The 26566-nt window shown below is 37.6% G+C and overlaps 1 protein-coding gene across 1 annotated transcript in view; it reads left to right on the forward strand.

Annotated features, from left to right (window-relative positions):
- Positions 1 to 25209, forward strand: part of LOC101648013 (maltase-glucoamylase, intestinal-like) — a 138240-nt gene extending 113031 nt beyond the window's left edge. Inside the window, exons 12-20 of the mRNA XM_030887342.2 lie at positions 995 to 1163; positions 3367 to 3483; positions 4330 to 4478; positions 5271 to 5355; positions 11778 to 11908; positions 14625 to 14713; positions 22923 to 22972; positions 23161 to 23319; positions 25111 to 25209. Coding sequence (XP_030743202.2) covers positions 995 to 1163; positions 3367 to 3483; positions 4330 to 4478; positions 5271 to 5355; positions 11778 to 11908; positions 14625 to 14713; positions 22923 to 22972; positions 23161 to 23319; positions 25111 to 25188 — 1027 coding nt within the window. The 3' untranslated portion in view covers positions 25189 to 25209. The remainder of the gene's footprint in view (positions 1 to 994; positions 1164 to 3366; positions 3484 to 4329; positions 4479 to 5270; positions 5356 to 11777; positions 11909 to 14624; positions 14714 to 22922; positions 22973 to 23160; positions 23320 to 25110) is intronic.
- The last annotated feature ends 1357 nt before the right edge of the window (positions 25210 to 26566 follow it).

A 26566-nucleotide genomic window follows, 5' to 3' on the forward strand; every position in this document is an offset into this window, starting at 1 on the left:
GTATCTCTTACATGGAAGAGGTGGATGGAATTCAAACTAGATCAGTTTGATAGCATTGACCATTCTGGTTTTGTTGTTGACTTTTAGGTTTGGTTTTTTTAAATGGTTCAATATACATGCTAAAGTCAAATAAAAAAACAACCAATGCAAAACAAAATTGTATGCAATGCATAAGAATGCTGTGAAAAAAAGGAATGTGGTGACAAACTCTACAAGTAATCTTTTAAAAATATACAGAGTCAAAATCAAAGTCACTGCCATCAATTTCGACTCAGAGTGATCTGCTAGGGCAGCGGAGAACTGCTCCTGTGGGTTTCCAAGTCTTTATGAAAATAGAAAGTTTTGGTGGCTACCAGCCCAATGCATAACCACTATGCAGCCAGGTTCCTATATATTTAGTTTTCAGAATCGGCTCAATGGCAATGAGGTTGGTGTTTGAGGGAATATGATCAATGATTCCAAGGAAACTACTGGCCTTTCCCACATTAATATCAGAACCACCAGGATTGCGTACTAAAATGAAACAGAAGGGGTGGGGTGGGAAGCTGATGCCCAGATCCCATCCCTAGATACTCTCATGGAATCGATCTGGGATGTAGTCTTGGCAATGTTATTATTATTTCACTAAAGTTCTTATGAGTTGCTAACATTCGGCCATGATTAAGAAACCCTTCATGATAGTATAACTCAGACGAAGAACTCAATGTAAGAACATGTGGTTTGCATGCTGAACACTGGCTTTTAAACTTTGTCTTCAAATTAGTATAAAAATTTACATAAGGTGATCTTGCTTGTATTGGTCTCATTCCTTTCATTTCATACTCATGCAGGTTTGTAGCTTTGATAAAATATTAGGATGGTATGAATATGGGAAATCTAGGAAAACTGTTCATATTGAGTATGATATACTTTTAAACCGTAATTTTCTTTTAAGCAGAGAAGAATTTTTTTTTCCAGAATAATATTGAAGAACGTGTTCTTATGTTCTCCCCAGTGCTTCTCAGAAGGCCACAAGAAAACGACCATTTGTTTTGAGTCGCTCAACATTTGTCGGGAGTGGAAAATACGCTGGCCATTGGCTGGGCGATAACTTTTCCCGTTGGAAAGACATGCGTATGTCAATCATTGGCATGCTGGAATTTAACCTCTTTGGAATTCCATATGTAAGTTCTAAAATTCAGCCATCAGTTTCATGAAAGCATCCGCATCAATATTATCTCTGTGTGTTCCCAAATCTGAAGATAAATGCACTGCAGTTATATTCAAGCCGTTGCAAATAATATCATTCATTTAGTTGCTGTAGAAATACCCTGCACTTCTACTGCTGTCAGGTGCCAACCAGTCAATTTTTGGCTTCCCCATTCATTCCGTTTCCTAGACAGTTGTTCTTTATGGAGCCCTGGTAGGCTAGTGGGTTAGAAGGTGGGCTGCTAACCATAAGGTCAGCAGTTCAAAACCACCAGCCTTTTGCAGGAGAAGGATGAGGATTTATGCTCCTGTAAAGATTTCACAAACACACAGAAGCTGGTATCTCATTTTAATAGAGTTTTAATTTTTTAAATCAAAATTGGCTGGTTGGTTGTAAAAATCTATCACTTTTATAGCTCTTCCTGTTTGTTATTGTTATAGTAAAACTGCAGGCATTTATTTCCTCTGTCACCTCTACTTCATCCCTATCCATGAATCTACTGCAACCCCTTTCTATGAGCTAAATAAAAGTGGGTGGGAATCATGGGGGTGGGTGGGGGCAGACAGTCTTGGCAAAGTAAAATTAAACCTGAAAAATTTTCCAAACACACAGAAAAAAACTCTTTACCTGAGCCCTGGTGACAAAGGGTTGATTTAACGTTTTAAGCATTTACTGTTATGTTAAAAATTAGACAGTAATTTTATCAAATCCCCTATAATCCAATGCCCTTTTAAAAGATGAAATGCAAAGCAATTGTTGCCTTATTTTGGAAGCTGTAAATTGAGTGAGAATTGCTTTTGTTGTTCAAATGATAGATGAACTAAACTCAAAGAAGAATTACTAAATAAATATTGGCAAATTAAAATAGTTTTGAGTTGGGTCAGGATCAGAAACTTTTTACACAAGTGGCTTCATAGAAGAAAGGAGCATGACCCGATGTTTCTCCACTGGAGGTCTTATAATTTAGGAGCATATATATCACCACCTTCATGGTTCGGTTATCTAACATTTTTCTAAAAATTGGCATGCTTCATGACTCCATGCCTGCTTTGTTTCATGACTCTTTGTCCAGCAAGCTTTAAAGTTAACCCAAGCTTTGAGGGTTAGATAACATTTCTGAGAGGACAAGGGAGGCTCTGGCATAGAATAATTTGAGATCTGCGTTAGATGTCACTGGCTTAAGTCCCTGGTGCGGCTGTAACACGTATCGTAAATGGTGGCTGTAAAGAACAGATGTTTACTTTCTCATTTTTCTGGACGTTAAAAGTTCAAGGCTGGGCCTGGGCGGTGCCAATTCCTTCCACGTTAGTAATCCCCAGCATTCCTCAGATTCTTGGCAATCCTATAGGCAATCCTCACATGATGTCTATGTGTATGCCTGTGTGTCTCTCTATCTAATATACTCTTAAAATAACTCAGAAGTAATTCGATTTAGAATCTTCCCTACTTGAGTCTAATGCACTATAGTTTTACTCAGATAGCACGAGTATTATACATTTTTTCCACCACCATCCCCTCACTGGCCTAAGCTTACTGTGTCTCGCATCATTGGTGAAGGTATATCATTTACATGTATGCATTACTTGTGTGTAGGGAGAAGATAATTAACAGAACAGAGGAAAATCTTTCTCCATATAGGATTATGCCCATAGAGAAATGGTTAAAATTCCAACATATGTTGTGGTAGGATACAATTTAATTTATAACAAACTTATGAAAACAAGAGCATAGTTGACTATAATTATTCTGAGGCCCCCTTATTCCCGCCTGAGTGGTCAGTCACTGAAGCTCTTGGGTAAGATCACTGCTTTGTGAATGTTTGGCATCTGTCTAATTTGTCACATGGAGACGGGCAGCTTACAGCGCTGCTTTGGGGTAAAAGGTAGGTTAGGTATATGGGGTTACCCAGAAGACTCCTTGCTTATACTCTAATACAACCAACAGTTTTGTTTTGTTTTCAATCAAAGGTGAACAAGAAGAACTTCTCACTACTATACTTAAATATACTTCTCAAAGTGCACTTTCACACTTAGATTCCACAGGATAAAAATTATATCCACATGGTCCTAAATATATTTGTCAAAATTAGAGTAGCCTGAAATACTTCGGTGTGTTTTATGACAAAAGCAGTAAGTCATATATGTCAGTAATATATCAAGACAAAAATATTTTCTCAGATCGGAGCTGATATATGTGGTTTTAATGAAAATACAAATTATGAACTTTGCCTGCGCTGGATGCAACTTGGGGCATTTTACCCCTTTTCCAGAAACCATAATTCCATAGGCAGCACGGTAAGGAAAAGCCTATTGAAAATTATAATTACTATATTTAATATTAACCTATAATTTAAATCAGGTTAGAAAACAATATCCATTTATAGTCGTAAAATATTTGCCATAATCATATATCTCCTTACATACTTTAAAAGTGTTATTGGCTTTTTAAAACATTATTATTTATCAAGAGCATCATGAGAATGATAAGATATAACTTGAATGGGGACCTAGCATGGTCTGCAAACTTCACTCAAACCACAATAAAATGTTCAACCCCAGAGAGAGAGAGAGAGAGAATACACATAAATGCTGGAGAAATAACTTTTCCAATAAGTATTATTGAAAAATACCTTGTTTAAAATCTCTTATATTTGCAACTCTCCTTAATTAGCGAGTAGTTCAATAATCTAACAGTTTGCAAGTTTGTCTTTTGATGATTGGCCAATGTGACCTAGTATAAGATCCTTCATTGTAAAGGCAGAATCAAGTAGGGTGCTCATTTTATTCCCTAGTCCAAGGACAGGCCTCACTCTTTGGAGGATAAATGATAGTAATGACCTTTTATCTAAAAATAATTTGAAACTTTGCTGGTAGCTGAGCATATAGATTATACACTACCTATTATGGTTTGTAAATTTCATAAGGTATATATTTAATTTAGAAACAATTCAGTGGTTCTCAGTTGTCAGAAGTGCCAATGATTACCTCTGCAATAACCCATCACTGCAGAAGGCCTTCTAAGAGAGACGTAATATTCAGAAATTGTCTGCTTCTCCTGAAGTCTCCTGAGAAAAGAAGTTAAAACTAAAAATAACATCGCACTTCAAGTAATCGGTCTGTTGCAATGCTTCTCTTTAATAGGAACAAGATCCTGGAGTCTTTGGAGAAGAGTTTGCTGCAATTTCCCGATCCGCGTTATTGATTAGATACACACTACTGCCTTACTTATACACCCTCTTCTATCATGCTCACAGCAGAGGAAGCACAGTGGTCCGAGGACTGATGCATGAGTAAATAGCACGTAACAGCTCTTCTGTTCTTATTAGGTTTGACACATCAGGAGTCCTGGAAGCCTGGGTTCTTCTATGAGGGAAAGTATTGGGGGATAGAGATATAAGATAATTAATAGGTTTTATTTTTACTTCTGAATGTGATTACAAATGATGTACAAGCAATTTTAGAGAATCCCATCAAGAAAACACTTTCTACCAATTTACGTAAGTTAAAGGCTATGTCTAGCTACCAAATAGTGTAGAATGTACAAGAAGGCTGAAACCTGGACCCTGCCAGCAGGGGTGTGGGAGAGTAACAAGCCTCCAGAGTGCAGCCTAGAACACTCCATGTTGGCCTCCTGATCATTTGGCATAGCCTATAAAGTGCTTCTAAATGGAAAGAAAAATGATGCTTGTGGGAAAGGAAAGTGAGACAGCCGTGTGCAGAAGGCAGAATTGGAGCTGGATCCTGAAACTGTTGAGGCTGCGGAAAGGGAAGGAACCAGCAACAATAAGAAGCGATTGATAGAACTTGGCTGACCTATTTTGACCTTAGGTGTTTTTTTTAATGCCTGTTTATTCTTTGTTCAAGGGAGACAGCTGACCCCAATTGCCTTACTTATGATAAGAATTTTGATTCTTAAAAGACTGCTTATACCTCAAACCTTTCTGTTTCTATATTTGTTAGTCTCATGGGTGTTGATCACCATGAACCAAATTTCACAGAAATAAGCAGTTGAGTAAGATTTTTGATATTTACACAACGATATAACTTTTATTCAATTAATGTTTTTTCACCCTACATTGTAGATTTCCATCAGATCCTCATACTCATGGAATTGACAAAGCATTCCTTTGGGGACCAGCTTTAATGATTACTCCAGTTCTTGAAGAGGCAAGTGCTAACATTTTGTATCTGCACAATATGGTTATTTAAAAGTTTATATTGGTGCCATGTGACACTTATGGCTCTTTCAGATTTACCAGACTCACCCATTTTCTTGCATTATTTTCCTTCTTATAGATGAAAACAATGTGCTTATTTTTCCTTAAATAAAACATTTCATGTTAAATAAATATGAACATAATTTAAATATGTTTTTGCTGCTCAATAAACTTGAAGTCAGCCTTAAGATAATTTTGTAGAAATAGGATGTTCACCACAAGAGCATATGTCAAATGAAGAAGAATAGAAATAAAAATGCATGTTCCCCTATTACACATATAACAGCAAGGAAGCCCATTCGGAGAACATCAGTTGATTCATATAGCTTTTTCTAAATAAAACAAAAAATTCATGATTCTAATGTATTTTTCTGGCCTTCTTTGAATATCTGTTTAATCATATTTATCTCTGAAAGTGTTGGGAATTAATCAATATGATCTGGCAGAAGTCAGGGGAAAGGAGGGTGAGCAGGATGGATGTACGGAGCAGGATTTGGCAACAAGCCTATGCAAACTTTGGTGACCCAAATTAGAAGTCCTGAGGCTGAAGAATTTTTTTCAAGGTTGCCTGCTTAATATCCCAAATTTCTCTAACTTTAGTTTTATCACAGTCATGCACAGAAGCTGAGTAGATCTTTATAGGATTCTTGAATACAACTCTTGTCTATATGTCTGAATTGTTTTTGATCTCACTAGATCTTCTTACTAAGAAAAACAACAAATGGGTGGAATGGAGGTGGAACAGGAAAAGCTGTTTATTGGTATTTTACCTAAGATTTTATTGTCAAAGAATGAATTTATGCCCTAGGGGAATACCTTGTTTCAAAAAACTACTTGTTTAGGGCATCCTTTTGCTTAAATGGTTAGGCACGGAAACACCAATTTAATACTTCAATCTAAAGCGTTAGCACTGGGTACTTATATGTGGATAAACTCACTGCCATCACGTCGATGTCAACTCATCATGACTTGTAGGACAGGGTAGAACTGTCTCTCTGAGCCCAAGACTCTAACTGTTAATGGGAGTAGAAAGCTCCATTTTTCGCTGTTGGTTTTGAACTTCTGACCTTGAAGGTAGCAGCCCAAATCATAAGCACTATGACACCAGGGTTTCTTTTATATCTGGATAGCACTTAAAATTTCATTAAAACACCTTTGCATATGTACCATTCTTAATCTTTATAAATTTCTACCTAAGTAAACGTTGCTATTAGTCTAATTAATTATCAACCACCTACTGCTATCATTTTTTCACCTCTGGAAAAAATGCATGGAATCTCCCCAATTTAGTCCAGGCTTAATGTTAGGTTAAACCTTTATCATCTTTTCTTTATAAAAGTATTTTCCTCTTTGTCAGGATCCCACCTGCCACTCACCCCTACTTTTCCCTCACTTTCCTCACATGCCCAGGGAGATGTTAAAAGTGAATATCTGATTGGAGAAGCCCTGGTGGTGCAGAGGTTAAATCAGAATCTACCAACAGCCCCACGGGATAGAGGTGGCCTTAGAACCCTTACGGCGACAATTCTCCTCTGTCCTTTAGGGTCAATGTCATCAGGTTTGTGAGAAGTCAGATCTGGCTCTCAGTGATTTCCTGTGGCCACCTACCATGACCTAGAAGGCTCTATGTCCCCTGTTTGCATCCTCAGCCTGTCCTAGCCTGAACTTCATGCATACTCACCTTCAGATGCACTGGATTTTCTTCAGTACTTCTAGTAAATAAAAATCATACACAATTAAATTTTAAAAAATCATTTTATCAGGGGCTCGTACAACTCTCATCACAATCCATACATACATCAATTGTGTCAAGCATATTTGTATGCTTGTTGCCCTCATCATTCTCAAAACATTTTCTTTCTACTTGAGCCCTTGGTATCAGCTCCTTATTTTTTCCCCTCCCTCCTTCGATATCCTCTTTTGTATCTTGTATGGCTAATTTATTTGCCCTTTCAAATCTTAGTTAAAATATTACCCTCTTTGCAATTTCTCTGACCATCCTATTTAAGTACGACTCCTCTGTATTATTCCTAGTCCAAGAACCTGCTATTTTGTCAGTATATTTTGAAAAGTGTGTATGTGGGAATATTTTCTGCCTCAGTAACTAGACTTTCAATTGCTAAGGCCGAGGATATGATCAGTTGGTTTACCCTTGTATGCTTAGTGCTCAACAAATGCCCTGCACTTGGTAAGAAACAAAAATATATTTGTGAAATATATTGGTAAGTGTTTTAACATTTGACGCTTTTCACAATGATATAACTGTTATCCTGGATTTAAAATGCCACACAGTACTTGCACGGTTGGTGTACATTTGAGCATCATGTATTAGTATTTTGGAAATAACCCCGCCCCTGGGTTACAAACAAGATCTGCTCTTGTGTTTTTAGGAATTTACAGGTCAGAACAGATGCCTTACTTGAGTGCAAGGGACCTAGGTGGCGCAGTGATTAAAGCACTGGGCTGCTAACTTAATAGAAAGCTCAATGGTTTAAACCCACAGCCGTTCTGCAGGAGAAGGATGTAACAGTTTGCTGGCATAAAATTTATAGCCTTGGAAACTCCATGGGGCAGTTGTGTTCTGTCAACAGGAGGTCGCTTTGAGTTGGATTGCCTTGGCAGAAGTGGGTTTTTTGGTCAGTGCAAGTGCAGCCTCAAACCCCTTTCAATGATTTCAAAGTGACATATGCACATGTGCGTGTGATAAATAATTTGCGGTGAGGAGGCCTTGGTTTAATTGTTTCACAGCAGGAATAATTTGAATTGAAACATCACTGTCCCACTCAAAGAGGGTTGTGCCCACTTGAAGATGGTGGGTAACTACAGCACTGTGCATATGTGCACTTCTCCAGGGTGCTGCCGTAGTCTAATCTCATATATCAGGCTCCTGAAAGGGCTCGTTATTCCTCTTCTGAGTCTCCCATTCCAGGTTTTAAAATGTTTCCATTCAGACTTCGGTCAGAAATCACCGAAATTATAAAAATTCTGGTCTGTTCCTCTTTTGCCTTGTTGGCCATACAGAACCAGTTTGAATTGGTTCAACACCAAGTAGAAGCTGTTCATAAATTGAACATTGTAACCTAGGGACTGTCTGCACACAAAACCAACGAGGCTATTTTAGTAGTGTTTATTAAGATTCTATAATTTAGTCATGAAATACGAGTATATGTTCTGGTAGTTCTTGAATGCTTCATACCGACTCTCTGATTTTGCTGCACTTGGTTTTAATGCTAGATAATATAGCAGCCAATTTGCAGAGTATAATGTATTTTGACTGGCATATTTTAATTTAACAAAATGCCTTAAAAATTAAATCTTTTCATTTTTACCAAAGGGAGCAAAGTCTGTGGAGGTGTATTTTCCTGATGGATTCTGGTACAACTTCTATACAGTATGTATTTTAGATGTTTTGTGGGAAATATATTACAAACTATTCAATGATTAGTGGCACCCTCTTACTCTTTTTATGGCTTGTAGAGCCTTGAGACATGTAATTCTGAAGACTTGGTTCTTTGTGATGCCTTACGTTTGTAATTGTTCTTCTGAAAACAGTGGCAATTGAGTAGATATTTAAGATGGTTGATGGGGAGTTGGTCACAGACTTCGCTGGTTGCCACAGCTCCTGTCACCATGCCAGCCCGTAGGTCCCCACGAGGACAGGCAACACCCCAGAATGGGATACAAGCCAATTACTACCAGTTAGTTGATAATGACAGAACCCAATTGGATGCAATTATATTGACGCATCATATATGCGATGCCTTACATGGGAACGACAGCAGCTCCAGGGGAAAGCTGATATTGTGTCTAGCCTTCCGTTCTAGAAAATTCAGCACAGCATGACGCCACAGGACCATCAGCCCACACCAGAGAGCTGTATCCTCAGCAAGGTGTGGGCCAGCTGAAGGCTGACGAAGACCCCATCCTGGGCTTTCACCAGTTGTTCTTCCTAAGGCACACCAATGATGCCTGCATTTGCACCAACGACATGGTCAGGCTTGCTCTGCCCGACTTCGGCAGACCTCACCCCAGTCGGGCACTCAGGCTGTTTCCATCTCCCGCTTTCTCCCTATGCAATTCACACTGCTCCAGAGGCTCCAAACGGCGACACCATACACGAGCCCTGCTGCAGGGGGAAGGGCTGAGTGTGCTGCTGCCATCCCGGTGCTGTGCATGCTTGGACACTAGACTGGTTGCATCACAGGAGAAGTTTGTATTGTACCAGCGCATGCCTCGGAAAGACTTAAGTTACGCAAAAGGTTGCCCCCCACCCCCCTTTTTTTCTCCTTTGATGACATCTACTGACAACTTGCTCTAGTAACTCAAAGAGGTGCAGGAAAAAGCAGCTGCCTCACCAGATATTGATTTTTTCAGATGTTTCAATGCCTCATTTTATAATAAAACCACAATTTTCTTTTTTAAAAAAAGGGTGATTGAGGGATAGTGTAGACTTAGTTATCTTATATAAAAATATAAATCCTTCAAAGTAAATTAATATCCATAAGCAATGTTTTTCCATAGCAGAGTATAATATAATATAATTTTAATCTTCGGTTCATGCTCCTTTCCTTGCAAGAAAAGAGAAAAACCCCACTGAAACGAGTTGAAGTATGCAGTTTATTGTAACCATTACATATGAACTGAGAATTTTCATGGAAATCCAAAAGCAGGAGGTAAAATAGCTCTAGGTTTTCTTGGAGCTAGAAGTTCTGAGTTCAATTAGTTTATACGATGTCAGACTAGTGTTCTTCCATTACAAAGTTTTAGCATCCCATGGATCTATTTTTATTTTACTGACAACTTGGCTTCCAAAGGTCACAACTTGTCATGGACTCTTTGACCCTAACAGGATGTATCTATTTGTATGTGTTAGAAAGGGTTCTCTAGAGAAACAAAATCAGGACACTTATGATTATATATATATTTATATATATATTCATAATATATATTTATATAGAGAGAGATTTATACAGCATGAAGGAATATAACAGCTAATTAATCCACACAGCAGTACAGAGGGCTCAGTTATACTCACTTCCGTGGAACAGCTTATGTACTGGGAGTCCTTCAACTCATGAGGGCTGCTGTGTCCAGGGTCAGGGGAGCAGACAGTTGAGTCTTCTGTAGAGCATTGCAGGCAGTCCAGCCACAGGCAACAAACAGTAGGGCAGGTCACCAACAGTCAGCCAGACAACAGGATCCGACAGTCCCAAGCTCAAGCAATGTATACACCAGCAGTGCGGCGAAGCAGTTCTTGATCCTGAACCTCAAGCTCTAGTGACATGATCCATGGGTTGGGTGTCCCATGGGTAGTGTAGCTCACAAGTTAAGGCAGAGAACTAGCTACGGCAACTGCACGCTGGTCTGATCACCAGAAAGCAAGAGAGAGACAGGCGGGGCTTTCTGAGCCATTTATCTCTTTGCCCTCTAATCAAACTGTGACCTTATTAATCCCACCTCTTCCTATTGGCCAGATTGGCACAATAAATCTACCTATCACACTGTATATATTCTTTGTCCTTCTATGAAAAGTGGCACATTCTCTTCGTGTTTTATTGTTCAAAATTTCAAGAAAATGGTATTATTATTCATTTTATCTTTTCCACCCATTTTTTTTTTCTTTCCTCTTATGGTCTAGGGAGTGGGAGGGAGTTATAATGTGAGGGAGAGCAATGTGATATCTTTATTGTAGGGTTTTTATTTTACTGGATATATTTCCCTCATTTTCAAATACTATGTTTTGATGGACATTAACTAACCTTACACAGTCTTCAAGAACTATTTATGGAAATAAATTTTGATTATGAACATAAACATTTAGAAGAAGGGCTTTGTTGTGTAATTTTAAATTTTTGCTTAGCTGTGACTTGTAAAAGTGACATTAAGAATTCTCCATTTCAGTGGTCAGATTGTTATAACATCTTAAACAATTAAACCAGTGGCTTTCAAATTATATTACTCATAGTGCTTTATATGTTTTTTATAAATATTTCAGTAAAATTTAAATTCTTAATAAAATATAACTTTTTAAAAATGCATGATTAAAAAAATGCTCACATAAAAGTACCATTATATAAAATGTTGGAGCCCAACATCATGTTAACTTGAATTCTTGTTTGACTTTTTAGTAAGTAAGTGGAGGTATAGAAGTAAACTTTGGAAACTAGTGTATACTGATAAATGTTCTTTGTAAACTTTTTTTTTTAAACCAGCAAACATAGACTTACACATTTTAAGTCACTGTCTTATTAGTGGATTGCACTGATGAATTTAAACAAAAACTTGGAATTCTACTTCCTGTGTCTTCTGTAACATATAACCTGTTCATAGTTGTGTAATTGGAGCAGTAAACTCTGACTTGTCCTGTACCAGGGTGAGAAAATTCCACATTCTTGGCAGAAGAACTATGTTAAAGTTCCCGCTCCTCTGGATGTGATTCCTCTGTTCATTCGTGGAGGATTTATTCTGCCAATACAGGCTCCAGCCAGAACAACGGAGAAGAGGTAACACGCATATTATATCAGGAGACTTCAAATTGAATTAGTGAGTTCATCTTCCTATGACAGGCTGGCTTGGGGAATGATGCATAAGGAGCTGTGGTGACACTGCCTGGGAATCATTGGACTCCTAGCCAACTGCAAGGTTGGCAGTTCAAAACCACCACCTACTCTGCAGGAGATAGATGAAGCTGTCTGCTCTCACAGACTTACAACCTTGTAAACCCTATCTAGAGTACCTATGAGTTGGCATGAAGTAACCAGCAAGAGAGTTGGTTGGCTTTTGGAAAGAAGGGCTGACAGTGAGTAGGAGGCCAGTGGTAGATTGATTCAATCTTAGTGCAATTAGTTGTCTATGATTTATGTATGTGTTTGTGTACTTATTACGTGTGAGTCAGTGTGCATATGTATGTGTGTGAGAGAGAGAGAGAACCACAAGAGAGAGAAGGAAGAGAAGAAAATGGGAATGAGAGGGGTTAGTAGATGACTTTGGGTTTTATCATTTGATCCAATTCCAAGCTATTTTTCCTTTAAGACAGCTAGTGATTTCTAATTCATGAAATATTTAATCCATATTAAATAACGGTTAATCCAGGGTCCTCAAGCATTTTCTTTTTTCATTTAAGTTGTATTTATTCATTTGTTTCCTTAGATACTATATGATCAATTATTTTGTCCAGCAAACAAGCATATTTTTTTCTTTTAATAATAAATGCCTTTATTACTGGCTTATGTATGTACAGCACTGGGCATTTTTTTTCTTTAATCATTTTATTAGGGGCTCATACAACTCTTATCACAATCCATACACACATCAATTGTGTAAAGCGCATTTGTACATTCATTGCCCTCATCATTCTCAAAAATTTCCTCTCCACTTAAGCCTCCGGCATTAGGTCCTCATTTTTCCTCTCCCTCCCTGCTCCCCCTTCTCTCATGAGCCCTTGATAATTTATAAATTGTTATTTTGTCATATCTTGCCCTGTCCGACGTCTTCCTTCACCCACTTTTCTGCTGTCCGTCCCCCAGGGAGGAGGTCACATATAGTTCCTTGTAATCGGTTCCCTCTTTCCAACCCACTCTCCCTCTACCCTCCCAGTATCGCCACTCACACCACTGGTCCTGTAGGGATCATCCGCCCTGGATTCCCTGGATTTCCAGTTCCTAACTGTACCAGTATACATCCTCTGGTCTAGCCAGACTTGCAAGGTAGAATTCGTGTCATGTACATATGCAAATATATTTATATGAGGTTGGGGACATAGATCTATGTGCCTATATTTATAGGTTTAGTATTAAATTAGCAGAAACAAGCATATTTTTAAGAAAATAATAATCTATTCATATTTCTGTTTTACATCAAAGATGCACAATAGCAAATCAAAATTCTAATCAGCATTAATTGAAACTTAAACATACATAATTATTAGAATGAAATAGAAGTGTTTGCTAGACATTTTAAAATATTCAAAGAAGCCAAAGGACCTTCATGAACTAGATCCATTATATCTAAGTGACTACTAACTTGAATAATAGATATACTGAAGTTTAGTTTATTATGGTGCTACTCTATTTCATTTATTTAATTAATTGCCAAGAAAAAAGAGATTATCTCTTGCCTAACTTTTCATTTCACTAGGAAAAAAGCTCCATACAAAGTAAGTATGAAAAAAATATGCTCTATATGTCACCAAAGTATTTCCCTAAAGGATTTTTAGTGTGAGTTTATTACTCTAAAATCAAAGTTGTTTTATCATTCAACTTGTTCTGCAGATTAGGCATTGGGCTGCTAAGTACAAAGTCAGCTGTTCAAACCTACCAGCTGCTCTTCAGGAGAAAGATGAGGCTGTCTGTTCCTGTAAAGATTTATAGTCACAGAAACCTATATAAGGTGGCTATGATAGTGGATTTCTTTTTTTGATTTTGGTTCCTCATTGTATAAAAATCTTTTGCCAAGAAAAATTTTGGATCAAATTCTTTAAATTTTCCTCCATTCAGGTATCACAAAAATGTGACAGATCGATTCTAGTATTTTTGCTCTCGCAATTTTAATATTGCTCCAGGCAATGTTGGCTGTGCAAATTATTGTTTAAGCTTCATTTTTTCCTGGAATCCCATTGGTCCAACTTTAAAATTAGCTGCTAAAGTACCTGATCCAATAACTTTGGTGATTTTGTTGTAGCTCTTTCTTTGTTGTAGGTAAGCAAGAAACTGAGAGGTATACCTTCAACTAACCCTGGTCCAACAACATGCCTGGTGCATCTTCTTGGTAGTTGTTGTCGTAAACCTAACACAACATTTGCCATTGCTACTACCTTCACGTGTCCCATTCAGTGACAGTAACTATGCTCACCATGGAGCTCAACAATCACCATTACCTGTTAATGTAGCTTTACTGATCACAAAATTCTACTTGTTTTCTCTCTAATGGCTAGGATTTTGATAATTGCCTTTGAGAAGTCTTTGGTATTGTTATCTCTTTTTTCCAGATTGAGCTGTTCAGAGGTGGAAATAGGTTGCTAAGGGTATTGTAAGTTTCTTATGACTTGAGATGTTCAAATACAAACAAAGTAAACATTTGGCAAAACTATTTGAGAAAGGACCACGTTTTTCTGGATAAATATATGAGCTGTTTGGAAATAGACTCTTCCAACCCTGAAAATAAATTAATATGAAAGGAAACTCAATGTCAATTTTCATTCTTTTTTTTCTCCCCCTATAGCCACTTGAATCCTTTTGGCCTCATAATTTCTCTAGATAAGAAGGGAGAAGCACAAGGCTCCCTTTTCTGGGATGATGGAGACTCTATTGGTAAGCAGTACAATTGTTAAAATAGTCTGGACTGTGGAATTATTTCACTTAAATTTTAAGATTAATTACCTAGAACAAGAAAATAAATGTGCTGGACACCACAGCAACATTCTTCTTTCTCCATACGCACTGTCTGGGGACCAGATAGTTTTTTAAATTTTACTTCTTTTATCTGGCCACTTTCCTGGGTTAAGCAACATAAATGAGAACATTAGCTCCAGAAAGGTGCTACCCAAATACGATCGATACTCAAGAAGAAAAATTGTTTCTCTATTTTCGTTAGGATGGTAAAATTATTTTTTTCTAGTTAATTAATTTTTAATTTGGGAGAAATGAAGATCCCAGCCTTCTAGACAAGAAATTTCAGCACAAAGTTGTGAGACACTGGCCCCAGTGGTGTGGCTGTTAGGCTACAGCAAACAAACTCCCAAAATGCTGTGAGTTGAGGAGTCCTGAAAAAATTGATTGAAGAATGGGGTATTGGAAGGTTCTTCCTGTTATTAGATGACATGATGTTGGTTCCAACTCATCGTAACCCCGTGCACAACAGAATGAAGGAAACAACGCTTGATCTTGGGCCATCCTCACAATCATTGCTATGTTACAGCCCAATATTGCAGAGGTTGTGTCAATCCGTCTCATCAGGGACCGTCCCCTTTTCAATGACCAAGCATGATGCCTGTCTCCAGGGTCTGATCCCTCCTGATAGCATGTTCCCCAAATAGATGAAATCTTCTCTACAAGCTATTCTTTGAAGCATCCTGACTGTACTTTGCTAAGACAGATGTGTTCATTTTCTTCACCCAAACCATAATTCAAAGGCATAAGTTATTCTTTAGTGCTCCTTATTCACTGTCCAGCTTTCACATGCATATGGGGTGATTAAAAGTTCCATGGCTTGAGTCAGGCACACATCAGTCCTCAAAGCAAAATCTTTGCTTTTTTTATCCCTTGAAAATCTTTGCTTTTATCACAAGTGCAGCAGATTTGCCTAATTTCATATATCCTTTGATTTCTTGAATGCTGCTTCCATAGACTTTAATTATGGATTCAAGTAAAATGAAATCCTTGAAAGATTAATCTTTCCTCTATTTATCACGATGGTGCCAAACTCTCCAATTGTGAGAATTTAGTTTACTTTGCGGTGGCATTCACACTGAAGTCTGTGATCTCTAATTTGCATTAGTAATGCTTCTAAGCCCTTTTGCTTTTAGCAAGCAAAGTTGTTGAAATCGGCATAACAGTTTGTTAATAAACCTTTCTCCAATCCTGATACTAAATTCTTATTCACTTAGTCCAACTTCTTAGATTATGTGCTCAGCATACCGATTGAATATTGATGGTGAAAAGATATAACCCGGAAGCAAAACTCTACTGATTTTAAATCACAAATCACCCCTTTGTTCTGTTCATTCAGTATTTTGTCCGTGTTGTTGTTAGGTGCCATTAAGTTGGCTCTGGCCCATAGTGACTCGATACATAACAGAATGAAATACTGCCTGGTCCTGAACCATCCTCCCAATTGTTCCTGTGCCTGAGCCCATCGATGCAGCAACTTTATCAACCCATCTCATTGAGACCCTTCTTCTTGTTTGCTGCCCTTCTACTTTACCAAACATGGTGCCCTTCTCCAGGGACTGGTCTTTTCTGACTGTATATCCAAATATGTACAATGAAGTCTTACCATCCTTGCCTACAGGGAGCATGCTGGCCTTACTTCTTCCAATACAGATCAACTTGTCCTTTTAGCGGTTCATAGTACTTTCAATTTTATTCTCTAGTACCACAAATCAAATCCACCGATTCTTCTACGATCTTCCTGATTCAATGTGCCATTTTCATAAGCATCCAAGGCAATGGAAAATATGATAGCTTGGGTTGGGGACACCTTAGTCCTTAAAGTGACATCCTTGTTCTTCAGTACTCTAAAGAGGTATTATGCAGCAGATTTACCTAATACAACTCGTCTTTTGATCTCTTGATGGCTGCTTCCATGAGACGTGATTGTAGATTCAAGCAAGATGAAATCTGTGGTAGTTATATAATCTGGTGTCAACTTGAGACTATTAAGAGTGAAGGGGTGGAGTTTAGTCTGTCAATCAGTTCGCAGCTTGATGACCTCACTTGGGGGTGCTGTGGATATAAATAACTCACTGGAGGCCAGACCCACACTCTCTGCATCATCTTCATGCTGACAAGCCACATGGAGCTGTGCTGATGGAATCAGAGCCTTGGAGCTGGAGGAGGCACATGGAGACCCACACCAACACAGAGATGCTTCCACTGCCACTGGATCTATAATGTGTTAGTCCGGGTTGACTAGAGAAACAAATCCAGAGACATATATGTATAATAGAAAACTTTATATCAAAGAGTAATTGTATATTAAGAAAACATCCCAGACCAGTCCAGATCAGGTCCATAAGTCTGATATTAGTCCATAGGTCCGATAGCAATCTATAAATTCCTCTTCTGCCTCATGCAATCATGCAATAGTGCCAAATGCAGGAAGATCCCAGGTCCGTGGGTGGAAAATCTTGTGGATCCAGTGGCAGGAAGGATCTCCACACTTTCATGGCTGAACTCCACCTCTTTACTCTTAATAGTCTCAAGTTGACAGATTATGTCACTACCACAGCCCACTCCTTGTCAACTTGACACTTTCACACAACTTTGTAGCCATATATAATTTTCAAACAAACAATAATAAAATATCTGTACTGAACAGGATAAAACTAAAATGCATACAATTCAATATTGCCACCCTTGGTTAAACATAACATACTATAAGTGAACAAAACAAAAATATTCTATACTTATATGAACACCTACACCATAATCCTATGAATATATTCCCCCACGTATGAAAGTTAGTAAGCCAACCACTTCATGCCTTTATCCCCCCATTTGGGTATACGGTTACTATACTGCTCACATCAACCCAGTGGTCTCAGGAGACAATCATATTCTTAAATGTGAAGAATCTTCATTCCAGTTGGAACCTTGTGAGTCTGCATCCATAGCAAAGTCAAATCAGGACAAGCGACCCATAAAGTCAGCAGTAATATGCATCAGTTCACAGGCTCAAAATCTTTGCTTCATCTGGCCATGTTCTGGTCAACTCAATGTGGGCCCCCTCTCTTACCCTCACCAGGGTGCCCATTGGATGCTTTGCCTTTAGACCATGGGTCCCCTCACAAATTCTCAACAACCCTAGACCCTGTGCTAGGTCTCATTTTCTCTTCTAGTCCCTGTGAATCAGCTTCACGGGTGTCAGTGGTCAGATTCAACCTGTTTCTATATTGTTGCATTTCTCTCACTTCCACTCAACAAGTGGATCCTGGTGGCCGCATAGCAAGCATTTCAGCCTTCCCACAGGCTCCCTTTAACACTTCAGTCCTAGAGTGGAGAGTTCCCTCCATGCTCCAATTTTTTTCCAGCTTCTGATACAAACCACTAGTTCAAAATCCAAAAATCCAAAGGATTCATTTATTTACTTCAACCACTAGTTCAAAATTCAAAAATCCAAAGGACTCATTTATTTACTTCAATCTGTCTCTTCAGACCTTTGAATGTCCTGAGCACCCAACATACTTGGTGGGACGTATCTTTTTAGAGCCTTTGCAGGTGTGTCCTAACCCATTTAAATTCCAATTTAATGTCTGAAGGCAAGTAGTCTTACACACTCTATTTTTACTTCCCAATAATCATTTCTATCTATCATTATATCAATAACAATAGCCAGAAGAAAAAAGTATAAGCCTAGTAAGTCAGATCCTAAACTCAACTTTTAAAACAGTTATGTTCAAACCTTACCTATCTTATCTTAATCCTTATCTAAACTATTCCATTGATAAAATTATTGCCTTAGGCCTCTGACTGAATCAAGCCAGAGCCAGACTTTCTGTCAGCCATTTCCACTAAGCAGCATCGATGGTCTCTGAGAAATTCAAGGGGCAATTTCTTCCCCTGAGATCAAAATATCCATTAGTCACATTCATTTTCAACATTTCAAACAGGCGTAGCCAAAAACAACTACTAAACAAAATCATCAAAACTTTAACTTCCCATATTCTTTCCAGAAAACAGCCCAGTAAACTGCATGGCCATATCTGACCTCTGGCTAGCCGAAGAAGAAAAACTACCCTGAGGCAGGGGTCAAACAAGCATCCACTCTCCATCTCTATGATTTATTTCTCTAGAAGCCACTACTGGTGCCATAATGTGTTCGTCTGGTTTACTAGAGAAACAAATACAGAGGCACTCATGTGTAATACTCATATGTGTAAATTACTCTTTATATCAAAGAGTAATTTTATATTAAGAAAACATCCCAGCTCAGTCCAGATCAAAATCTTTGACTACTTTAACCTTCTATCCATTGGTAATGATGTTATCTATTGGTCCAGTTGTGAGGATTTGGGTATTCCTTCAACTGAGTTGTTATCCATACTGAAGGTTATACTTTCTGATCTCTATCAGCAAGTGCTTCAATTCCTCCTCGCTTTCAGCAAGCAAAGTAGTGTCACTGCATACTGCAGGTTGTAATAAGCCTTCCTCCCATCCTGATGGCAAGATATCTGCCACCGGTAGTGATATCCTTGCTCCATGTCCTCTTATGAATCTGGCCTGAATTTCTGGCAGTTCCCTGTCAGTGCACTACTGTAATCATTCTTGGATGATCTTAAGCAAAATTTTACTTGTGTGCAATATCAATGATATATCATTCTACAGTATGAGCATTCTATTGGGTCACCATTCTTTGGAATGAACACAAATGTGGATTACTTCCAGTCATTTGACGGGACAGAAGTCTTCTAAATATTGCCTGGCATAAATTAGTGAGTGTTTCCAGTGCTTCTTCAGCTTTCTGAAACATTTCAATGGATATTTCATCAGTTCCTGGAGTCTTGTTCTTGTCTGATTGTCAGTTTGTTGTACTGTAGTAGCTTGTTTGTTGCTGTGATGCTGGAAGCTATGTCGCTGGTTTTTCAAATGCCATTAGGTTCACCCAAAGTGGAAAGGTTGAAGCTCAGTATCATCCACGAGAACAAGACCAGGAGTCAACAAGCTCACGAGCGCCAAAATACGACCTTGACTACATCCCACCTGAATTTAGGTTCCATCTCAAGAAGAGATTTGGCCCTCATGAATTTGTTCTAATTTTTCTCAGATTCAACTTGAATTTACATTTGAGCAATTGATGGTTTTGTCAACAGTTGGCTCCTGGTCTTGTTCTGACTAATGATATTGAGCATCTCCATCACCTCTGACCACAGAAGTAATTCAATTTAATTCTCATGTATTCTATCTGATGAGGGCCACATATAAAGTTGTGATTTTTTATAACGGTATCTGCAGTGAGTAAGTTATTGGTCTTGCAAAATTCTATTAGGTGATCCTCCTGAGTCATGTCTGTCTTCAAGGCCCTATTTTCCAAATACCAATCTTTTTCCTTTGTTCTGACTTTCTCATTCCAGTTACCAGAAATTATCAGTGACTTGTGATTGCATATTTGATGAATTTCAGACTAAAAATGATGGGAGCGATCTTCACATTTTACATTCGTAGTTTATGTGTAAGTTTGAGTTGTCTCCATTGATATTCCTTGTAGGCATATGGCTAGTATCCCGTCACTAGCAGCACTGTACTTCAGGATCTTGAAATATTTATTTTTATAATAATTTTGACACCCTTTCTCTTCAATTTGTAATGCCTAGCATTTAGACTATAGTTTAATTCTAAATGGTCAATCCCATTCCCTTTCACCTCATTAATTACTATGATATAAATCTTTAATCATTCTGTTCCATTTCTGATGGGGCCTAATTTTCATAGATCCGTCCTTCATACATTTCATATTCCAATTATTAATGGACATTTGAAATGTTTCTTCTCCTTTTGGGTCTTGCCACTTCTGTAAATGAAGGTCTCCAAAACTATTCTGTCCCTGTCTTTCAGACTGACTCCACATCAAGGAGTCAAATGGCTTTTGATTTCAGGGGCTCATTTACTGACACTATATCATTATATTCCATTACTAGTGAGGTTTTCACTGGCCTTTTTTTTTTTAAGAAATAGATTACTACATTCTTTTCCCTTAACTATCTTAGTTTTGAATCTATATTGAAAGCTTCCACCATGAGTGACCTTGCTTATACTTGAAATTTAAGTAGCCTCGATTCAGAGACACATGAACACACAAGTTACAATCCTACCACAAAGTGACAGATGGATAGTAATATAGAAATAAAAAGTTGTATAACTCTGCACAAGAAAATAGGTCAAGACTTAGTTGATGAAGTTAATAATATTACCAAACCTCACAACCATTCTTTGTTCCTTGCCTGTTGCCTGTCTTTCATAAGTCCTATAGTTAAAGCTTCTTAAATTGTGGTTCTCATAGTATATATATATATATATATATATGTATATATCTGGAGTTAGATAGTATTATCCTTAGTAAATTTGTCAAGATCATTAATTTCATTAAAAGTTGTGTTTGATTTGCATACTTATTTTATGAAGCTAGATACCCGAGGCCACATAAAAAGGTCTCCGATGAAAAGGGGTGGCGGGTGAAATAGTTTTGGAAGCTCTGCTGTGTGTCGGAGTTGACTAGATAGCAATGGGTGATGAAGCCAAGGGGAGAAAATGGAAACTAGGAAGTTAAATATCAAGCTTAGAGTTTGGGCAGAGGTCCTGACTAGAGAAGGTGTTGGAGTGACTATAAGCACATGTTGTATATTTACAACCAGTCTGCAGTGAAGACGCACCATATAACAGAGGCAAGTGCTGCCAGAAACACCTCAGAATCACTCACATTTGATTTTTCTTGGTTGTTGTGCATTCAGAAACCTTTGCTGTTGCTAAATTTTTTGCCACTCCAAATTCAGTGTCATGACTCAATATGGAATCAGGAGCCACATGTTAAGAAGTGCCATAAAGGACAGTAATTTTCCTAAATAAGCTAAAATGCAGAAAAAGAGAATGGGAAGTCAAATATGAGGACAGAGTTCTAGCTCTATATGTAAGCAATATGACTGACTGCTTTGTGGTAGAAATTAAAGGAGAATATAGAAGCCTCGACTCTTGACTTTCATGGCAACCACCATTCCTTTATGTATTTTTCCAGTCTTTTTTTTTAGTCAGTGAATTATTATTTCAGAAGGTTCAGATTAAATCTCCAAAGCTTGAAAGAGACTATTTTTGAATTGTAGACATAAGGAGTAAAATAAGAATATTAGGAGTCACAGACATGGTGACAGATGTGATGTCTTTGGGTATGTGGGTGATTTAGAGTGATTTGGAAAGAAGTTGTCCACTTATTATATCTCCGCCACTAAATCAAAGTGAAAACCATTTTCATATGAAATAAAGGCAGAAAACGGGAAAAAGTGGGGTCCTGGTAACATGATGAGAGCCACTTTATGAGGCTGAGATGTCTCCCTCCTCCTGCCCCCAAATGCCACGGTCATTTTTAAAATGGTTGGAAAAGTAGTTTAGAATACAGTTTGTGATCAATATTAATCAACTACTTGTGATCCATTAATTAGTAGATTATTTATAAGATTCCACAGCATACTCCAAGACCTTACAGACTTGGAGTTTAGTTGACCAGAATTATTATTATTTTAGATGAAGGGGAAATCCATATGTATTAAGCCCCTGGTGAGTCCCTTCTGCCCATAGACCAGGCATGTAGACGGCCTTGCCGTCCTGCAGAGTGCACTGGAAAGTGGACTATCACAGAGGCAGTCAGGGCAAAACTTTACACCTCATCATTTGACCTCCCACTGGACCCATTTCAAATCTGCTCTAGTTTTAAATAGTTTCTGCTTTCTTTTCTATTGAGGTTTTGCTCTGTTTAATTTTGTAATTGTCCCTAGATTTTTTTGGTTTGTTTTTGTATGTTTTTCTGTATATGAAATCCAGAATAGGAAAATCTATAGAAGCAGTAACTGGATTAAGGCTTTCTTGGGTGTAGGGAAGGGTAGGTGGAGCAGAAATGTGGAGTTAACGACACTGTACAAGAAAGAAGAAAATGTTCTAAAATGGATTGTGGTGATGAGTGTAGAACTCTTCTTAAAATGATTGAATTACTGAATTTTATCATATGTGAATTACATGTTAATAAAATTGTAAAAAAAAAGAAACAATAAAATATAAAATTGACCTCAATTCTCTAATGTTAATATTTTTTTTACAGATTCAATTGAAAAGGGAAACTATTTCTATGCTGAATATAAATTCAGTAAAGTAAGTTAAAACATTAAATATTTGTTGTGACATAATCGTTTATTTTATGAAGAAAATATGTTTCACGGGGTCTTAAAAATAAAGAAAGCACTTTAAAGTGTTCGAAATTCTCCAAACAGAGCTAGTTTGTTTACTTGTGTATATTGCCATCATCTCTTTAAAAGCACTTTCCCCTTTGATTACAACAGGGAGAGTTGAAAACAACTGTGATGAAAAATAGCTTCCATGGAGCTGTTGCTCAGGCCTATGAAAACATTCAGCTGATTGGTTTGACTTCGACGCCCAATGCTACTACTGTGAATGGGAATTCCATCCCATTTGACAGAATACAGATGCTCCCCAATGGGGTAAGATTTAAATTCTGTTGATTTCAGAAGCAAATGTTCCTTTACTAAATACCAGGTGCTCATAACCAAATGTCCTTTCAATGTTGCTTCCTAAAAAAAATGACAGCAAATCACATTTCTAAAACAATACATACATTTTTCTGAAGTTTAAGGAAGACTATCAAGCATATATTTCTAAGTGAAGTATACACAGGTTTTGAAGAATAGCATGCAAGGCTGGTGCATTCGTTAGCACATGCAAATAAAAGAAAGATAAGTGGTGGGTAAAATGAACAATAAAGAAGATTTTGAAAGTTAGTTCAGGAGGGGGCTCTCTGATAATGAACCCTCATTGAGCAGTTGACCAAACAGCATGCGGGGAGGGAAAGGCTCCCACAGTCATGTACTCTTAATAATTGACCAAGTTGATTCTTTTCTTTGAAACTCCTGATGGTTCATTTCATGGACCTTTCACTCTGCACCATCTGGGAACCAAACATATTTATTGATCTCCTACTAAGTGTTTGAAACTGTGTGTGTATTATAGATACAAGCCTCCAGATAGAAAGACATAGCTCTTGAAACTGTGCTGTAGATCCGTGTCTATAGATAAAGGACCTGGTCCCCATGCACAGGGAACTGCATCACATGCTGAATAGATGCCTCTGCCTTGCCACAGGAGGAAAGAGATGTCAGTCCCCAAAACTTCATTTGGTTTCTAAGACTTTATTACACCAAAAATATCATGGTTTTTATTGCTATACAGAGCAGAGATGCAGAGTTGAACAATACTTCCAAAGTTTGTAAAGTAATATCATTCATAAAAAAAATATTCTTGAAACAAAATATATTTATCCAAAATTTACCTCTCTTTAATTGATTGCTTTGCTCTCTGAATGAGGAAAATTTTTAGTGAGCTATTAATATTTCAGTCATAATGGTAATTTCCCACTTAATGATAGATATTATGATTTCCAAAGCATTTTTAGCACTGTGATTCTCTTTTTGATTCTTACCACCTACTCCTGAGAGGTATGTGTATGTGTGTGTGTAATGAAATTGTGTATGTATTATAGATATATGCATATATATATGCCTATATATGTCTGTATATATCACATTGTCATTCAGATTTTAGTAAGGAAGAAATGGAATCGTAGAAAACTCAACTGCCTGTTCTTCTCCCTTTGAGCTCCTTGTTTTTTCTAAACTCCCTGATAAACAAAAAGAGATTGTTCAAGTCAAGTGAAGAGAAACAAAATCACCTTTGGGAAATTACTTTCACAAATTTGGTTTCATGCATATGTGTGCTTGATCTTGAGTAAGAAAAACCAACCAACCAACAAAAAAAAAAAATAGTTAAAGTTAGTAGGACACAAAGATCTCTTGAATAAAACAATAATTGGAGGACATTTCTACACCCGGATAGGGTAATGGGTTACATAATGGAAAGGTCAACAGTTTTACTCCACAGCCACTTACTCCACTTCATGGAGCTATGTGCTCCCATGAAGATTTGCAGTCTCAGAAACACTGGATAACAGTTCCACTCTGTCCTATAGGGTTGCTATAACTTGGAATCTACTCACCAGAAGTGGATTTTGAGTTCCATACATTTATATTTTTGTGTTCTGTATTTTGCTTAACATCTGTAATTAACCCTAACATATATTTATATATGAGGGCATTATACATCAAATCCATATTTGATAGAATCATAAATTAATTCATTTTGAGCTGAAGATCAATCACACTAAATTTCTTTACATTGATTTATTTTCTCTAATTTATCTCCTTTCTAATCTGTTACAGAAAATTATTTTATGGATCTCTGTGCCTCTTTCCCAGGAGCTGAATATCGTATTTAAGTTGACTGACAATAAAACATAAATAACAGGCCAAACAAGTTATCCACAGCAGTTACTCTTAATAGTTAGAAAATAAGTTTGATTAATATGAAAATGACAATTCAATATACATAGTAACAAAATTAAAATATCTCAACTTTGAGTGTTGTCTATGTGTATTATTCAAATCTTGACATTGTTTCTTACAACAGCTGCACAATATCCTCAATAAAATGGCCACCTCTTAAGAACTGATCCACATTGAAGTTCTAAGCTGATCAATAAGATTGTGCTTTGTGGCCCTCAATTCAGACCTTTGAAATTTTCGTTGTAGAGTCTTTTGCTAACTGGGAAGTTTAAAATAAACCCACTTAAATTGGTTTAATCTATGTTTAAGGTAACTATTTGTAAAGCCTAATTTTTTTTAATAAATCATTTTATTGGGGACTCTTATAGCTCTTATAACAATCTATACATAAATTGTATCAAGCACATTTGTACATATGTTGCCATAATCATTTGTTTATTCTGTTTTTTAAAAATCATTTATTGGGGGCTCAGACTACTCTTATCACGATCCATCCATCCATCCATTGTGTCAAGCACCTTTGTACATTTGTTGCCATCATCATTTTCAAAACATTTTCTTTCTATTTGAGCCCTTGGTATCAGCTCCTCTTTTCTCCCTCTCTCCCCTGTGCCCCTCTCATGAACCTTGATACATTTTTTTTTTCATACCTTACACTGTCTGCTATCTCCCTTCACCCATGTTTCTGTTTTTTGTCCCCCTGGGGGTGGGGGTGGGAGGAAGGACATTGATGCTTGTGATTGGTTCCCTCTTTCTCCTCCTTCACCCTCCTTCCTTCATGGTATCGCTACTCCCATTACTATTCATGGGGTGCTTATCTGTCCTGGATTCTGTGTGTCCAGAGCTCTTATTTGTATCAGTGTACATGCTCTGGTCTAGCCAGGTTTGTAAGGTAGAACTGGGATAATGATGGGGAAGGGCATTAAAGAAGTAGAGGAATGTTGTATGTTTTGTCAGTTCTTTACTGCACTCTGGCTGACTCATCCCTTCTTTATGACCCTTCTGTGAGGGAATGTCTAATTGTCCACAGAAGGGCTTTGGGTCTCCACTCTGGCATCCCTCATTCACATTCATATGGTTGTTTTGGGTCTTCTGATGCCTGATACGTGATCCTGTTGACACCTCATGATCACTTTGTTGTTGTCTGCTTGTTTAACTTCAATCCTTTAAGACCCTAGATGCTATATCTTTTAATAGCCAGGCACCATCAACTTTCTTCACCACATTTGCTTGTGTACCCGTTTTGTCTTCAGCAATCCTATCGGGAAGTGAGCATCACAGAATACCAGGCTTTTAGAACAAAGTGTTCTTGTGTTGAGGGAGTACTTGAGTA

The sequence above is a fragment of the Echinops telfairi genome, unplaced genomic scaffold (genome assembly GCF_000313985.2).
Source record: "Echinops telfairi isolate 266 unplaced genomic scaffold, ASM31398v2 ScPeMD7_7406;HRSCAF=8444, whole genome shotgun sequence".
Taxonomy (NCBI): domain Eukaryota; kingdom Metazoa; phylum Chordata; class Mammalia; order Afrosoricida; family Tenrecidae; genus Echinops; species Echinops telfairi.